General features: G+C 49.0%; 1 protein-coding gene across 17 annotated transcripts in view; it reads left to right on the top strand.

Moving 5' to 3' along the window:
- NCOR2 (nuclear receptor corepressor 2) overlaps nt 1–18357 on the top strand; it is a 260465-nt gene that overhangs the window by 65700 nt on the left and 176408 nt on the right. For 16 of the 17 annotated variants that reach the window (XM_052798060.1, XM_052798068.1, XM_052798067.1 and 13 more), the window contains exon 2: nt 10614–10825. In XM_052798060.1, coding sequence (XP_052654020.1) covers nt 10721–10825 — 105 coding nt within the window. In that variant the 5' untranslated portion in view covers nt 10614–10720. Of the gene's footprint in view, nt 1–10613; nt 10826–15288; nt 15331–18357 lie in introns of those variants that run through there. The other variant, XM_052798063.1, reaches the window with a different exon arrangement.

Here is an 18357-nt window from a genome sequence, read left to right as displayed (position 1 = left end):
GCAGTATTTGACCTTGGCACTATGACTCTGCTATTCCCTCTGCTAGCATCCCCGGTGCTTTTGTCCAGACCAGTTGTGTCCAAATTAAATGACTCGGTGTTAGAACTTCTGTTTGCCCATGAGAGGTGCTTCTCAGCTGATGAGGGTTGCTTTGCGTCAGACGTTTCCCTCGTGGTTTTTCTTTGTTTCTGCTATGTTGGCTGAAGGGTTGGAGGGCGAGGAACCATCTGAAACCTCAGCCCCAGGGCAGGTAGGTGCAGGGTGACGGGTGATACCCGCTTGTGCCTGCACAGCAGCAGCAGTGAATCGGGCCAGTGAGTCATCTTAGGAATAACTTGACGTTGGCAGCTGAGGGTTTTTTTAAGTAGTAATAATTATAATTAATAAATAGCTTTGAGTTCAGCAATTGCAAAACAAGGTGGACTGGGAGCCCAGCAACTGATCATTTTGCTGGGAAATAAGGCAAAACTCTCCCCTCACTCTGGTACGATGGGGTAGGGAGGCCAGAAGCTTCTGACCTCATCTTGCTGGCACTCATTGCTTCGCTGTGGAAGAGCGGACCCTTTGAGATGTCTCGTCTCGGATGAATTCCAGTCACCTTTCAAGGACTCCTTCAGACTAGTCCACAGGCTCCCAGAAGCCTGTAAAACGATAGGCTGAAAACCATTGCTCCAAGCCCAGGAAAGGCAAATTACAAAGAGTTTGACCAGGTTGTGGTTTGAGAAGTGTCCTGATCAGAAAGCCAGGACTCCTGATTTGCTGGGGACTGACTGACGGCTTTGGACAGCTTGTTGTCAGCAGGACTGAGCTTGGCAGGGAAGCACTGAAATCCCGTTTGCCCACTTGCGCAGGTTCAGTTATTAAACACATCAGGAATCCCCATCTGCTTTGTAAGCCTGTCTAGAAACATAACCCAAAGCTCGACTCCTGCAAAGTGCCCTTTGCCTTTGAGTGAAGTTGGAGGGAGCTGGAGCTGTGCAAGCCTCCTTCGTTTCAGGGTAAGACTCCCCTGTGGATGCAGAAGGGTTGAAACCCTTGCATTGCGCTTGCTGCGTGCCAGGGCTCTTGCTGAAATGGGCTGTTGGTTTGTGTACAGGGGTATCTGAGAAGGGGATGGAGGAGGAGGTGGAGGTGATGTTCTCCTGTCCACCTTCCCTCGCTGCAAGTTGTCCGGTGTTCTGCAAGGCACTACACATTGTATGCGAATGTTGAAATTTTTTTGGTGCCTCTAGAGAGACTTTGACTTTCTGTCTAGAAGCTATTAATTACCTAGACAAGGAAAGCAGAACATACCCAATTAATGGCTTCTACCACTTAGACCTGTCTCTCCAGCTGATCTGCTATGAACTAATGAGCAGCTCCTTTTGCTGGGCCACCAGCAAGCTTTGAACTTCTCATCAGTTTTCCTGGGGAGAAATGAAAGCAGTAGCAATGTGCAGGAACAAATGGCTGGAATTTGGTTATTAACCTGGGCTGAAAATTGACTCTATCTGCTAGTAATTACCCAGGGGATGTTAGGAGAAGGCCTAGTGGAGGGTTCAGAGCTGGTATTTGACAGACGATCACAAGCAATTGAGTTAGTATTACTTAAGTTCCCATTCTGCATCTGAGGTGCAGCGATGTGCTGGGTAAGAATAGCAACTGCAATGCAAACCTGGAGTAAAATGGGTTTAAAACAGCTCCACTCCCAAATGACTCCCTTCTTTAGTGATATTTTATGGCACAGCTGCATAGCATCTCATATATTTTTGAGTACCTTAGTTTACAGGTCATTTAATTTATTTGCAGGTTTTGTTTCAGTTCCCTAGGGTAATTTTGTTCCTTTGCACGTCTTCCTATGGAGGCATTAAATTGTGCAGTTTGTCACAATAGTTCAGCTTTTATGCTGGCAGTCAGTGCTCTTCAAAGATCCTTGTGTGAAGTTTAGACTCCTGAATCATTAGAGGATCATGAAAGAAAAGGAATAATTTAGAAGGCAAAGATGTTTTGTCGTCTTTGAAATTGGGAACGTGCGAAAGGAGAAAATGTTTAGCAGTACAATCTGCCTCAAAGAACTTATCTTAGGAACTCCAGAAAATGAGTTTCCCTTCTTTATTCAGGATGTAAATAATTGAAAATGTCACTCCTGAGCTGAGTAATTTGTTCAACAAAAGAATCTCGAGGAGATGACTCCCCTAGCTTTCATGAACGTGCCCAAGACATCAGAGGACCTGTCTCTTTAGCAATATGAACTGAAGGGTTTGAAAATCAAATGAGCAGCGTGTTCTGTGCAAAATATATAAATAAATCTCACAGGTGCTTTGTAATCTCCCTTGCATTTTAAAAGCCTTGTTTATCTGGATAGTCTGGGGTTTAGGTTAGCTCCTGGGAGCTGCGACTGGGTGTAGTGATGATGTGTTTTTACAGCGATGGTTGTTAATGTGCTGTTTAATGTACTCTGGAGCGTGGCTGAAATAGTCGTACGGTTACTATATCATTATTGCACGTTGGCATGGAATTGCATTTTTTTCCCTTAATTTAAAGTTGCTTGTGTGTGTTTATTAAACTGAGATTAGTACTGTGTAACAATTACAATATTTAAACCCGTGTTTAATGTAAGGGGGGAGGGCAGTTAAAGTGGAAAAGGTGTCGTATAGTGTGTGCAGGGAGGGGACCAGGTCCGGGAGTAGGAAGAGAAGGAGCTTCGCCCTGCAACAGGCTGTCTGCACTTTCCCCACGGTTAAAATTGCCTTGGGTCCCGGATGGATGTGGCGGCATGGAGTGAGTGTTGCAGCATTTCAGGCTGCCAGACAGGGGTTTGGGTAGAAGAGGAGGAGGGTTTGGTTTGTGCCTTTGCACAGTCCATCTTGCCCCAGCAGACATGCTTTTTAGTTTCAGCTTGTGCATTTCTGTATCTGGAGCTTTGGGCTGGGCTTCCATCAGAAAATGGGGCATTTTCAGCATTTTTTTTCCATCCCTGGGGTTTTACTAGTCAATTCTGCTGGTTTGCTTTTGCTGTCCTGCACTGGTTTTCTTATCTGTCTCCTTTTTGGCTGCCTAATCTGTGCTCTGGCATTTGACTGTCACTCCTTTCCTTTCCTTTCCTCCTCTAGTTCCCTGCCCTGTTTCCCTTTGCAGTCCCAGTGCCCGGGTGGTTTCGTGTTTGGGTGTTTTTTATTTCCTCTCCAGGCTTTTCCATTTGTCTTTGCAGATCATCTTCAACAAAGGCCTTGCGTGGTCTAATTTGTTTTCTATTTCCAGCCTAGACTTAAAATAACTCCTTTGTTCCATGAATTGCCTGTGCATGGATCCAAATCCCACCTCCCCCCTTTTTTTAGTGTGGGTTTCTTTTTCACTGTTCCTTGTCAGTATCTTTAATTACTTGAAGTGTCCCTTTTGGGCATTTAGAGTGCAGCTGCCAGTCAGTAGCTGTGGGTTGTGTGTGGCTGTGTGTGTGCCTGCTCTCCGCTTCCCAGTGGAGCAGCATGGGAATGGGTTTGCAGGGCCGTGGGCGCCCTGGCACGGGCGCAGCGATGCCGTTGTGTAACAGGAGCGGCTCTGCCATCGCATCCCTGCTGACGAGCTCACCATCCAGATGATCCACGGGTTGTCTGCGTGCTTTTGCAGTCTCAACTTGCAAAAACCAGGGATGCTTAAGGTTTTTTTTAATTGATTAGGAGGGGAAAATCTAACAACGGGAGTAGGGAAACTAAAGGGAAAGAGGCACGTTATGGCAGGATTTGAAAAGCAAGGGTTCAGGCCAGCCGTGCTGGTGTTGACCGTGAGGCTGGAGCCGTGGCCAGGCTGGCACTTGGTATGTGACTTGTGCATTTTAATAAGACGGTGTCCCTGCAGCTGGGGAATGACAGCCGAGTGCTCCTGCAAAGAGAAATGGGTCAGTCTTGTTCATTTAAGCACATACGTGCCCCTCTGGGAGCCGTCACAAGGTCACTTGCAGCCTCTTTGCCGAGGGCTGGGAGGTACTTAAACTGTGTGAGATCCATTGCAAGTGCTCATCTGACAAGGGGTGTTCGTGGTGGGGCAGGTGGTGCAGATGTCTCATCTGCTCCCAAGCAACCCAATTATGCTACGGAGAGTTGGGGTCTGCACGAGGGCTGTTAGCGGCAGGAGTTGCAGCTCCTAAGTACATACAGTTAGCATGTACTTTCCTCTGGCAGAAGCATCAGGCCAGGGTGGTGTCACTGCTCAGAGCAGTCTGTCTGACAAACCTGCCTTTCAAAACACAACTGGGAGTGGGGCTGGCAAAATCTAACCCTCTGACCTTGCTCTGTGCAGCTGTGGTGTCAAGATCTGTACACAAGTGCTGGCAAAGGTTATCTCGGGGCAGAGCTAAACATGGGTCCCGTGCCCAAAATAGCTTGGAAAGATTGAAAAGGAGAAATACAAGTTGCAAATCCTGCTTTGCCTCTTTGGGCAGTGATAGGAGCAGGGCAGAGAATTTACCTCTCATTGGGGATCAGAACCGGTTCTGTGTGGAGCCATGCTGTGGTGGGAGAGCTGATGCAGCCTAGAGGTTTCCAGCAAGGAGGCAGCAAAACAGGATGAGAGACTTCAGCTCCTGAGCTTCTGCCATCCCCTCTGTGGCCTTAGGGACCGGTTGTACCTTCTTAAAAGGGTAGCATCCTTCCCTGGGCAGTTCCGTCATGGTGCTGCAAGGCTCCTTCTTCCTCCAGATCTGCTGCTGTAATTGCTTGTGCATCTGTACCATCAGTCAGGCTAGGAAATTAATCTAGTTCAAAAGTCATCTGGCCAAAAGAGAAGAGGGAGGAGGGCTTCTGTCAATGGGTGAGCCGGGGAACAGGGCAAGAGCTGCTTTGGGTACCGCTGTTTGAGGTGCACCTGAGGAACCGCAGGGTCTGGCCATGATGTGCAGGGTGCTACCAGCCCGCCTTTGCTTTTGTACTATTCCAAAGCAAGAAAAATGTTTTAAGATCACATGCAGGTACAAGCCATGACCCCTGGGGTTGAAATAACCTCCCTCCATGCCACTGAGCTCAGGATGTGCCTGATCTTTCCTGTTGACCCTGTGCTGCTATTTTAATTTAAAACCTCTGTACCCTGCTGTGATTGAATGCTACTGTGGATTCCCAGGCTGCAGACACTGACATAGTCATCTATGTTATTCTGAATAGAGCCCTAAATTTATGGCAGAGAGCCTGCTTTCCTATTGAAAGTACTTAATAGATACAGTACATACAAATATTTGTGTAGAATGTCAACTATCTTCCAAGAAGATTTCATGCACGTATTGATTAGACAAATCCATTACCATTACGTCGTGGTGCATTTCTTAGGATAGTCTCTCTACCCATTTTCATCACACTTCAATTATTTTTGCTTCCACTAGTGCTTTAAAACGGGTGTGGGTAAATCTCTTAACTGCTTTTCAGGTCTGGTTTTGATCTAGAGCTGTACGGTGTGTCAATGCTGTTACTGGCCGTGGGACGGCTGCCAACAGGCAATATGCTTTTCTGCTGTGCTGCACACAAGTGTGCGCTGGGGTTTTTTAAGCATCATGGGTTGGTTGGTCTCTTGGAGGTGAACGTTGTAGTTTGGTATTAATTAAGCATTATAAACAAATGTCTCCTTTTATTTCAAAATACACGAGTTGACCGGAGAATATATACCTTTTCTTTCTTGTCTGAGGAGGAAAATTATCATGTATTTAGCATTTGAGTCAAGATGACTTGGTTGTTTTTTCAAAAAACTTGCATTGTTTAATGTAAATAAACATTACCTTTGTTGTCAATACTGTTCACTTTAAATGTGCCCTGGTGAGTGCTACCAGCATTTCGTTTATTTGCCTTGTCTGCGCAGTATGGTGGTACTAGTTGTTGCCTTTTAGTAAGGTCTTATGCAGTCTTTTTGTGGGCTACCTCCTAACGTCTTCTGTAGACCATCCATGGTCCGTAGACCACAAATTGAGTAACATTACTCTGGATTTAAGAAACAACATATTCTGCTAATCTTATTTCAGCATGTGCTTGCTTAAAAAAAAAAAAAAAAATTTATTTTGAACTTAAGCAGTGTGTTTTCATTGGGATCTTTAAAACTCTTATGAGGATGGGTGAACTGGTATTTTCTGTGAGCTGGGAGTGTCTTGTTGTTCTCACTTTTCAGACAGATGAACTAAGGCATGGTGTAATTACGGCAACTCGCCCAGATTTATGTTGTGTCAGTGGCAAGCCAGGGACCTCACCTGGGAATCCTGCTCTCCCTGAGGAGTACAGAGCTGATCAGGAGGGTTGGCTCTAACTTTGAAGAGCAACAAGCGTGTTGAGTGATGTTAATTAAATTTTTTGCAACGCAATTTGACTGCAAATTTAGACCTGTAGGGTTTTTGCATGGTCCTGACTGTATCAGTGTATGCTTTTGCCGTGGTCAGGAGCTGGGCTGAAGGACCAGCACAGAGGTATTCAGCCCTGTGTCTGGGTGGTGTTGACTGTGAACCTGTAGATGACTGTGGGGCGTCGTGAGCTTGTCTGTGCCCATCTTTTGGGCTGGACACGAGTCTGCTTGGCCCGGTGCTGTACACGCCATTAGCATGGGCTGTGCCTGAGCTGGCGTATGCTGCTGGGAGGTGGCAGGCGCTCGGGCAGCTGGGCATGCGGGCAGAGCTCCTCTGTGTGCCGGTAACCCTGCAGCAACTTGCAGTGGCTTTTAGAGTGCTTTCATGATGTAAACTAGGGAGAACAGGTGATGGGGAAATGACTTCAGTAAATGGCACACGAAGAGGAGAAACAGAGGAGCAGGGTAGCTGTGCTTTGCTGTGTGGATTTGGCAGGGGGAAGGAGGGTGGAGTTTTTGAAGGCATCAGCAGTGGGTCAGGATCCTGGGAGTCTCCCAAACAGGTGGAAATAAATGGGTGCCAGAGCCTCTGTGGGCTCTTGTCTCTTCCCCAGGTTCATGTTGTAGCCCTGGTGCTGGGTTTGCTGGTAACCTCCAGCTTTCTCCTGTTCCTAATCAGAGACTGTAAATCTCCTCATACCTAGTGCTGTAATGGCTAACGCAGGTCTGCGGATAAAACAGTCTCTGATGGAGACTCCAACTGGGGGGGAAATACTTTTCCTGTGAGACAATGTCTGTTCCTCATCAAAATCAGTTGAGAAAAGTAGGAACCAAACAGTTTGATCTTAAATCTTTAAAGAGCTTGGCTGCGCTATTTCTCTTTTACTTCTATTAATCTGCTCCTATTGTTTGTGTTCCTCTCTCAAAAATAATTAATAAAGGGTTGTGGATGAGGAGGCACCCCGGTATCTTTTGCTGGGGATAGGTAACCAAGCAGTGTCCTAGCTGTGCCCAGCTCTGAAGCAGCACCTGTACATCTCCAGCAAGATGTTATGCTCCCACTTTGCTCCCCAGTGGGAGCACCCACAGCCCTGCTGCTGGCTGGCCGTGGACTGTCCTCCTTCCTGGAGCGGTGCTGGACTGGGCATGCTGCAGCAGCCCCTTTCTTCACACATGGAACATAAAAATGGGATTTAAGGCCATGGCATCTGTGGAGCTGCCCCAGTGCTTTGGTGACCTCATTTGGCTCCGGCCCACAGTCCAGCTGCAGTGGAGAGCATCCAGGACCTTAGACTTGCGCTGAGATCTTGCTGATGACCTGCTGCTCCATGGTTTGCAAGTGTGGAAATGCATGGGCAGTGTGCTTTGCCTGTTTGCAAGCACGTGATTTTTACTCTTGGCTTTCCAGGGCTTCTTGTTGAGCCAGAGGTAGTTTGCTGCCCTTGGTAAGGAAAAAATCTCTTGTGGTCCTGCTAGCGTGTAGTTAGTGCACATCACCAGTGCAGCAGAGCTTGCAGGCAGTGTGCCTTGTGCCTTGGTGTAGGATAGTTTTGTTGGCCCCTGTAATTTCACCGTGTGTTTGTGTATCCCTCTAGTAGAGAGTTAACTTTTTTTCTGGTTGCACAGACAGGTGCAAAAAAGCTTTTAAACTGTTTTAGAGGTTGACACTGTGAGGCTTTGCACTTGATGCCGAGTTTTAAAGCTGAACTTCTGATCTGAAGAGTTTAAAAAAAGAAAAATCTTCCCATTTCTTTTACTGTAGGCAGCTGCCACGGCATGGTCTGGTCTACCTGCTGAGCTTCCATGGAAGTAGTTGGCTTGCTGAAAGCTGCTAAGGGCTGTGGGCCCCCCCATCTTGGAGTGTGTGTATATACATGCGTGTGTGTATATATATATATTTACATGTGCTAATTAACTTGTAGGTGGCTGCAAGCCAAGATGTCCAAGCTTGAATCCGTTATTAGGAAAGTACCTTAAACTTCTGCAGATCCCAGCGAGCTTTTGGAGCCCTTGAGAGCATTGTGCACGGCGTCCTTGGCAGCTGCAGGGAGGGTTTACCCCTATAGAAGCATACGTGGGCTGCAGGAGAGCTGGGAGGGTGGTGGTGTGTCCCCGGAGGGTGAGCAGAGTGGATGTTGAACCGCATGCTCCCTGCACGGCCCCCAGCTTTGGGTGGGAATCGGTGATTAAAATCCCATCCTGTCGGAAGCACGAGGGGAAGTGGGGTAGTCATACTGGAAGTGTAAATACGCACTGGTTGCGTTCTGGGTGCCTCTGAATTCCCCTGCGTGTGCAGGGGCTTTCCTGCCCCGGGGGTGGATTGCACCGAGCACACCAAGCTCCTGTGTGGGGAGGCTGTCCCCATTGCGTGAGAGCCGGGCTGTTCCTGGGCCACCGGTGCTTCCCGGGACCGGGGTGGCAGGTAAGGTGCCCTGGGGCTCGGCAGGGATGTGTGGGTGCAGGACCGGGGGGAATCCTGGCTCCTGTGCAGGGAGTCAGCTTGAAAGCAGGAGGGGACCTGGTTGTCTCTTCTCTCCCTGCCCTGAGAGCCAAACCTTGCTGTGTGTTTTCCCGTATGTAACTTGGCAAAATACCTCTTGCCAAAGAGGCTTGGCTGACCCTCGGCAGGAGCATGGAGGTGTCTCTGCATGGCTGTCACCCTTAGGCCTTAATGGGAATTTGGTGAAAAATACTATTTTTGTAAAACTTTCTCTTTGTAAGGTGGCTTCCTTAGGCTGCTTTCCTCCTGCTGTTGTTGCCCTGCTTCTTGTGCCCAGCCTGACGGGGACCGTTGCCTTGGTTTGATTTTATTTCTGGTTGGTGAGTTGTGCATGGATGCCGGCAAACCAGCAAGGTGGTCTTGTGCCTGCCTGCAGCAGATAGCAAGTAGTTTATCAGCACGGGCTGATCTGTGGTCTCACAGGCGGGGAAAAAAAAGAAAAAGACAAAGAAAAACTTCCTCTTTTTTTTTTTTTTTTTCCCCTCCTCCTTTCCCACCCCCTTTTGGTTTTTGTACATGCCAACTGCTGTTTCGGTTGAAATTGCGTTGGCTTGGGCTGGCTGTGTTCCTCATGCAGCAGAGACCATGAGAGCATAGGGAGATGCCGCTGGGGAGCTCACAGCGCTGGAAGCTTTCTCTGCTGCTCCCAGTGTGTTGATGAAAGATTTTGATACTGCCAAAAACCTTGCACAAATCTATATGTTAATGTCTACCTGTGCTGGGGAGGAGGTGTGTGAGTGTGCTCAGCATTGCGTGGGGTGGAGAACAGGTCCTGGGGAGGGAGAGCCGGGGAGCTGGGGCTCTCCCTGCTTGGGGTCAGCCCTGGCAGCATCCCCCAAGCCCAGGCAGCAGTGGGAATTTATGCTTTGTATAACTGACCATTAATACAAGAATAATAGTTAATGCACCTTAAACTGGCAGTGATGAAGGGCAGCACTTAGACATTTGTTACTTTTTTCCTTGAAATCCAGACAAAAACCAGGAGGCTTAAAATCCTCACCAAACAAACTATGTGAAGTATCTATAAAAATTAGTAACTTGTAAATCTCCTCTTGGGGCCGAGGGGAGTCCTCCTGCTTTGTTGGTTTTCCTGATTTTGTTACAGCTGTGAAAGGAATTGCAACACATACTAAAGAAGCGAATGTGTGGGTGACAGGGGTGTTTGTGAAAATACCCTCAGGGCCATGGTGTCTTCTCTGGCTCTTGGTCCTAATCAGAAAGGCTGATTTAGGTGGCACTGGAGGCGTGTGGTGTGCTTTAGGATCGGGTTTTAGTGTAGCCCCGTGGCTGCTGGGGAGGTTGGTGCCTGTTGTCCCTCCTGGCATAGATCAGTGTTTACCTGCAGGTGGCTGCAAAAATGGCCACAGCTTGGAAAGGAGGGCACTGAAAGAAATGTGTGCGGGTGTGTGAGAGCGTGAATGGGGAAAGGGATGGGCTGAGGGAGGGACCTTGTGCCTTTGGACCTTGCATTGAAGTACCAAAACTCTAGCTTGTGTTTTTGGGAACTAAGTCACCCCCCCCAAAAATACTCATCTCTAAGAGACTTGGAGACATAGGTCAACAGGGCCCAAATAAATTGCTGGCAGTTTGCAGGCCTGGCAATCGGATGGGATGAATTTGGGATAATCTTGTATTTGGACTTCCCTGTGATAGGAGTAATCCACAGCAAAAACTTGGCAGTGGTGTTTGCGAAGTGAAAAACGGGGCTGCTGGAGAGTTGCGAGGACAGTCAGCTTTTGGTGATCACCCAAGGCTTGATGCTCAGTTGTCTTGTGGAACCATGGTTGGCTTAATTTTAACCCGCTGCTTTCCCGTTTGCTTCTAGTTGTTGTGTGACCTGGAAAGCACACTCATGATGAAGAGGAGCTCTTGGCTCTCCTAATCCTTTGTTGGTGATTTGGAAGCAGCGACCGCCGCACCTGCTCTTCCGACATGTCTGGATCTACGCAGCCCGTGACGCAGAGCTGGCGTGCTGCCGAGCCGCGCTACCCCCCGCACGCCATGTCCTATCCGGTTCAGATTGCTCGACCACATGCGGTAAGGCAAGAGACTTTCCTTCCCTACCCGCTCGCAGGGTAGGAGCTGCATGGTGCGTCCCCTTCGCTGGGGGCAGTGGTTCAGCTGTGCTGGTCTCGGATGTGGCTGTTACAGAGAAATCAGACTGTTTCCGTGCCTGTGGTATGGGATTTCATCGTTCCTCTCTCGTGGGATCCTCTTTTGTTTCTCCATATGGTGCTTTCAGCTTTTCTCTCCCTTTCCAACCTCTTCCTGGCGCTTGCTGCAGTAGTGCTTGTGGGCTCTGGCTCATCACTTCTGAGCACCCAAGTCTGTTTGTCTTCCTGGCAACAGCAACCTTGGTTGGATGCAGCAACCAGCCTGGGGGGAGAGGGGAAGGTTGGCCATCCATGTGGAGCAGGAGCATGTGGCCTCCAGCCCTCTTCTGCATGGCCTTTCCTTAGCGCTGAATCACAAGGGAACGAGCATCCCCTCCTGCGCGTGGGCTCACCGCTTCCCAGTGAGCCCAGTCCTTGCTCCTCACACCCACGGGAGAGCTCTCCTGATTTCCAGGCAGACTGCTGGGGCGAACCTGCTGCCTGTCCTTCGGTCACGAGACCTGTCCCTCTCTACCTGGAGTTCCTGGCTGGTGGTGGCACTCCTGGGGAGCAAAAAGAAAACTGAGTTGCTGATTTTTTTTTCCCCACTTTGTCCTTCCCCACTTTTTTCCCCCCTCTTACCTTTGACCTGTAGTCTTGTCTTCTCTTGGATCAAGACATAAACTGGTGGTGATTTTTTTGTTGGCTGTGTTTTGTTGAATGCACCGGAGCTTGCACAGGTTAATTCACCTGAATCCAGTCTCTCCTTTCTGTGCTACGTCACTCATGTATGTCTCTGCTCATCCTGGGTGGTTGAATGTTTTAGGGTTAAGACCTTAATGGAAAAAACTCTCCTCAGTGGAACAGCTATAGTCAGCTGAAGCTGCTTAAATGAATCTTATTTGGTGCTGGAGTGTGGCACATGCTTGCAAGGCTGCTCTTTAGAGCTGCTTCTTCGTGGGTTACAGTGAGGTGGCCACAGACAGGAAGGTGCTTGTAACACAAGTCTGTGAGGAGACCTTGTCTCGGGGTTATGTTTCTGACAGTGATGGCTATTGAATGGTAAAATTTGTGCTGTGATGATTTTAGGGTTTGACTTGAAAGCCTGGAAACCCGTGAAGTGTCAATGAAGGGGTGAAATTCCCTCATCTGCCCTCTTTCCTGGGCTTCAGCAGAGTGGCATGGTGAGCAGAGCCAGAGTTTGGAAAGGCTTTGAAATAGAAACATTAAGCAGGGCACAGGACGAGCTTTTGGCTGCGTTAGCTGGCTCATCTAGATCGCTTGGGGCCTGCGTGCTTCTGTACAAAGAAGCTTTTCATCCAGGGTATGAGACACGCTGACCTGGTTCGATTTATGGGAGTCTTGCTTCCATCGGTGTGAGCGTGTTTATTTGGGAGGTGGGATGGAACAAGAGCATTTGTCTCAAGAAGAAAATCCCAGTTCTGTCTTTATCAGAAACTCGAGCAGAAGGAGGATGTGACCAGGTGAGCAAGACCTGCATTTGTTGCAAAGCCATGATTTAAAAACAAACCAAAGAAACCTCAATACCCAATGTGGAGATAGATTTTTTGGAGGAGTGCGAAAGGCTCCTAGCCTTGGGGTGTTGAGTCCTTGTCTCCTGCAAACCCCAGTTGCTTCCCCTTAGTGTTGCAACAGCAGAATGAACCAAGCGGGGCAGTTGTTTGCAAGTCGGACGGAGCTCAGGGTTTCTCCAACTTGCCCTGCTCTCTGGCTAGTGTGAATAGTGTTTCTATTCTATCGTATTAATGTTGGAAGAAGTTGCTGGCGTTTGCTTCTAGAAGCTATTTTTACAGCCGCATGTAATCTTCCAAAGTTATGTGATACCTTTTAGGTGTCTGGATGCAGGAGAGGTCCAGGCTGAGATTTTTTTGGATGGAAAGCCAAAAGGGTCCTGTCGGTAGAAGTGTGCCAGCCCCACACAAATGGAATGCACCTTGCCTCTCCTCGTGAGGGTAGGCAGAGCGTTTCTTCAAGCGTGTCCCTGCATGATCTGCCCTGCCACCCTCAGCTGTTTGCAAACACGTGTCTCTTGCTCGGCGGCGCCGTGAGCTGGAACCTGGCCATGGCTCTGGGGCTAGAGCGGATCTCTGGTGGGATTGCTTGGGAGAGGAGAGCCTGTTTGCTTTGAAGTTGCTGCGCTGTTTAATATTAAAAGTGGTATTTGCTTGCATGTCTTGGCCAGGTCAGTTTTGCCATGGGGTGTGTTTGCACAGTGAGAGCTTGTTTGGAAGAAAGCAAGAGAGGCCAAAACCAACCCGACACTAGCATGTCTTGCATCTAATTAGATTTTGATTCTGGTTTGCTGCGTTCTACGACATCCTTTCCTGAGAACTGGGAATTCGTCAGCCTAGGGATCCTTATCCTGGTGGTGGAAACACCCTGGGTCACCTCCTGGGTGTGTGCGCAGGGCTGAGCACAGCAGGGCTGCAAATGCTATTATAATATAAATAAATAATCACAGTCCAACTGTGACAGTTGCACCAGGGAAATGCGGCGCTGCAGGAATACTGAGCTCAGAAATGAGCCGTGACATTGTTTTAGGCTTGGAGACACTTTATGAAAAGTGATTTAAAGGATTGCAGCTGTTTGATTTCACAGATGAGGCAAGTAAGAGGGGATGTTGTGAAGGGGCAGAAGGCAGTGGAAGCACTCTTGGGCACTTTTCTTCTCCCATTGTATAAAACCCAAGGGAATATCCAACAAAATGGGGAAAAAGATGCATTTCAAGTGAATGGACAGAAATATGTTTTGTACGTATGGGCACCATCTCCCAGCAGCACGTTCCAGGAGTTACTGCTGAGTTTGGAGCTGGCAGAGAAGATCCAGTACCGGTTGAGTGAGGATGTTTGTTGGCTGGTTTCACTCTTAGGTGCCAGCTTTGGGCAGGGCTGTGAACCCATGGGTCTGATCCAGACTGAGCTCTGATGGGTGATGCAGCAAACAGGCTCTTCAGCAGGGTAGGTTTGTGCCCAACTGTATCAGGGTGTCCTTCTCCTCAGTGGGACCTCAGGTCCCAACAGCTTTCAGGGAGGCTGGATGTGAAAATGGTGTGGTATTTTATAATGACCCTAGGTTAAATTCCATCTTACTAAAAAAATAACTTGTAAAAAAACTTTGACAAGTGTGCATGGTTTTAAAGGGGAGAAGGAAGCTTGATGAAAAGGTTCTGGTTTGTTTGACTTTCTTTAGGTAAAACTAAAATCACCAATAATCAGCAGTTTCTTCTGAAGAGCACTGAGTGGTTGTTGGCCAAACTGCAGGGGAAATGTTTTTGTTTTCCATATTCATTAGCTGTAATGTTGGGGTGCTTAGTTGACTTCTGTCATGTTCGGCTTGGGAACAGAGGAATTGTTTGAATGCTCTGTGACCTTTAGCTAAAGGTGAAAAAACACTTTACTTAAGCTCTTAACCTTCTAATGTGTCCGAAGTTCATGCTCTCTCAAAGGAAGCTTTCGCATGAAGGATATTCCTTTTCAGGCAACCTGCAGATATTTTCTGTAAACAGATCAATTTCCCTGCATAGTGCATGTCCCCCTTTCCTTTTAAAGCCTCTTTGTGATCAATAATATTCCCTGGGGACAGAAGGGCTCCCCTCTCTTTCTCCCGTGTGGATCCAGTTTCTTGCTGTGCCCTCCTTACCAGTCATAGTTCTCCTATTAGTGCCCTGACATTTCAGAGCTGCAGGAATGATGCAGCTTTGGATGCAGGCTGGGGTTTCTGGGAGGGTGGTATCAGCTGCAGGAGATGCTGGGTGTCAGTAGCCTCTGTGCCAAAACAGCTTCTGCTTTTGGGGTGCTTTTAGTGTCTTACCTACCAGAGAAACTAAATAGGTTTGGGGATTGGTAGGATTGGGGTGCGTGCACATGCATGTGAAATTGGTGCTCCATCGTCACTTGAATCCCCTCTCTGCAAAACAAGAAGTGCTCGGCATGCCTCCTGCACGCTGTTTGCCTGCGTTCCCTGCGCACTGCTTCAGCTGAGATGGAAAGGTGAGCTTAACCCCCTCCTTAACCCCTCTGCTCCAGCTTTGAGACCTTCATGCTTTCTCCCGTGCCACCTCTCCTGTCTGGAAGCAGCTCTGTAGTTCCTTCATTAAACTCCCCGCCTGCAAAACGGCACTTGCGCAGGAGCGTCCCAGCCCGATTGCTCATTTTTTTTGGCCCGTGATAAATAAATTCCTTGTCTGTCTGAACCAGAGACAAGAGGTTGGTGCAAGCTTGTGTGTTGATTTGGTGTCCTAGCCAAGTGGTGGCCTGGAGGGAATTGAGTGCCTTCCTTGCCCAGACTCCTCCTCCCAAGAGTTTGAGCAGGGCAAGTTAAACCCAGCATCCTGCCGTGGAAGGTGCTGTAAGGAGATGCAGGCTCCCGAGATGGCAGGAGCTAGCTCCTTTCCGCAGTGACATGATCAGCGTGGCAAGGCGACACCAGGTAAGCCTGCAGAGAGGCAGTGTATTTTGCATTACAGCACATGGTGCCTTTGCTGCTGTGTTGGTTTTCCTTGGAGTAGTTATTCACACTTTTATCTGCTGGAAGCAAAATGCCAGTCTGTGTCGGTGCTCCAGGAACTTGCAGAACGGAAGAGTTTATGGTGCCAAATGCTGAAATCCCCTAGGCTGTGAAGAGCCTTTTCCAACCACCTCCGAGCGCAAAGAAAAGCCTCCTGCTACCAACTGCGCAGCTGAGTGGGGGGCGGTTGGTGCCAGAGATTAGCATCCTGAATTCTGCCTGCCGGGCTCCAGCTTATGTTTTAAGGAATGCCTTGAAAATCAAAAACGTACCTTGGAAATACTGACTCTGATCAGGTCTGTCATGAGAACTCGGCATGATCTCTCTTGAGTACCTTTCCAGTGAAGGACTGCGTGAGCTCTGAGCAGCTCAGCGGTGGATTTGGGAGAATTGGCTTTCTGCTGTGGGACTGGGAGAGCATGAAGGTGAAAGAACAGGACACCTAATTCCCTGCCCTGGAGTGTCTCTCCCATTGCCAGGAAGGAGGAGTTGGCTTACAGCAGTTTGATTTAAAGCTCATTTTCCCTAGGATACAGCCTTTATCCAAAACAGTTCTTTTTCTGCAAGCTACTGTAAACTTCTGTGGTTGCTCCCTAATTTGCTTTTTGGACATGCTTTGATGCAGAGGGTGATGCTTTGCTTTTGGTTGATCTCAAGATTGTAAATCCACAGGGGAAGAAAGAACTTTTGCTGCATATGTGGTTTGGCAAAGGTAGACACCCACTGAAGCCACTTTTGGAGACGTAAAGCCTTTGCCTGCACTCCTAGTCTGACTCTGCCTGCGTTGCCCCACCAGCCTCTGGAGACACTTTCTGCAAGACTGGGGGCTTTTGCTGATTGTCACTGTCACCACATTTATTCAAGATACTGCGCAAGTTGGGTTCTTTGAACTGAAGGATTTGCTGTGGAGGTGTGAGGAAGTGTAGGAGAGCTAGTGGGGGAAAGGCGAAAGGGTCCTACATGGACCTGCAGAGATAGGTTATGGGTGTTGTGTGGGAGCGTGTGTGGTAGGAGAAGGTGGGGGACTACACTGCAGAAGAGATGCGATGATGAGCAAAACGTGCTTTTAAGGTGGAAGTTTGGGGTTTGTTGTGTGAAGAGAGCTGCTCATCCTGCATGGGTGTTCGTGACCACAAGTGGCTTCAGGAAGCAGAGCGCCAGGCGTGGGGAGTGGAGGAAGGGCAGACGGGTCATTCTTGGCTCAAAGGCGCCTGGATGAGACTGGGACAAAAGTCTTGTGATGGAGAGAGACTCAAAAGCAGCACTGTAATGGATGTGCTGCTGCTCTGCGGGCACCTCTGGCTGCTGGGGAGAGGGCTGGCGGCTGGCTCCAGCACCCGGCACCGGTCAGATGACTGGGAAGCCACAACAGCTGAGAGCTGCCCCCACCGAGACGTGACTTCTTCTCCATGAATGGCATATTCAGACAGGACAGCTAAACGCTGCTGACAGCCCCGGTTTGCTGGAGAGGCGGGGGAGAGGGCGTCAGGAAGGATGCATTACTGTGCAGCTGGTACAGACGCTAATGGTGCTGGCAGCAGATGTGGCCTCAGTGCAGGCATGGCAGCAGAAATCAATGCCTTCCAAGAAGGGGCCACGCGCAGTGTGGTCACCTCCTAAAACAAAAGGCCAAGTCAGCAGCTTCTGAGAGATGGCTGGCAATGAGACTGTCAGAACAATAAGGGCATTTGTCTTTTCAGCACATGTTGCATCCCCGTAGGCAAGACAAAAATGCATATATTCAGCCAGGTTTTTATTACTGACGTTATCTTCAACAGTAGAGCTGATTGTAAAAGAGTTGTTGTTTGTTTGTTGGGTTTTTGGTGTGTGGGGGTTTTTTTGTTGTTTTTGTTTTGTTTTGTTTTTGTTTTTTAAATCTGCAGTGAGCTCCTCTTGGGGTTTTGGGGAGGAAGTGAGGCAGACAGCAGTGTACTTGTGGACAACCTGTTTTGATCAATAACTACCTCCTTTGCACTTCAGTGGAGGTTTTCTGTAGCAGAGGATGGCTCCTCTTTGCTGGGGAGCCTGAGGGTGATGGGCTGTATGCCGAGCTGGTCCCCCCGCAGTCCGTGCTGTCTCTGGACCTCATGCAGCGATGGCTCTGTTACCACCCTGGTTCCTCCCAAACCTTCCCCCCTCCTCTTACCTGAATCAGCTTTGGGAAAAATTATTTTCTCCAGGCAAAGGCGAAAAAGTGCATTTTTCGGTCTGATGAGCAACTGCTGTGCTGCCAGTGCCAAGGGGTATCCAGGCACCAGAGAGCTTTTCTTTTTATTGCTAAAATAGGTCATGCTTGCTCCTGGCAGAAAGACGTTTAAAGCAACTTCTTTTTTCAAAGTTCAGAGTGTGCAGAGCAGGGGTGGGGGGCATCTCTGTCTCTGGCAAAGCCACCAGAGTGGTGGCTGTGCCGCTTTGGCCGCCCCATCTTGGACTGGAGAGTTGGTCTGCTTGGCTTGCAGGTGGCACCGATTGCTGGCCCAGCCTCCTGCTGCAGTCAGGGTTGTGTCAAGGGGCTCAAGCAGCAGCTTATTGCGAAAATTAATTGCTGGATGGTCAGATGCCCTTGCAGGTTTCAAGTTGGGATATGCTGCTCCATGCTGTCTTCATGTTCCCTGGGGTGTGGGAAGCTTGATCTGCCATAGGCTTCCCGGGGGGAACGGGATGGGTCTGCAGTCCGAGGCTGTGCAGTCAAGTCTTGGCCACCATGTTGGGCCCTTCTGACTTGTGTGTCCCCTCTGGCCATCTTCGTTGTATAGGGAATAGCTCTGGGCATAAGAGGCGCAGGGGCATTCTCTGATTTGGGGAAACACCAGCACAAAAGCAGGAGGAGGAGAGGGATGGAGCACGTGGCTGGTGCGGGTGCTGCTCTGGGCAGTGCTGTTGCAGCAGCTCTCTCCTCTCCTGTCGGGAAAAAACAGTGGAAACCAGGACACCCAGGATGAAGGTGAG

The sequence above is a fragment of the Harpia harpyja genome, chromosome 9 (assembly GCF_026419915.1).
Source record: "Harpia harpyja isolate bHarHar1 chromosome 9, bHarHar1 primary haplotype, whole genome shotgun sequence".
In the NCBI taxonomy this organism is placed as follows: Eukaryota; Metazoa; Chordata; class Aves; order Accipitriformes; family Accipitridae; genus Harpia; species Harpia harpyja.
The sequence above is the reverse complement of the archived record's forward strand: the minus strand, read 5'-3'. Positions and strand labels throughout refer to the sequence as shown.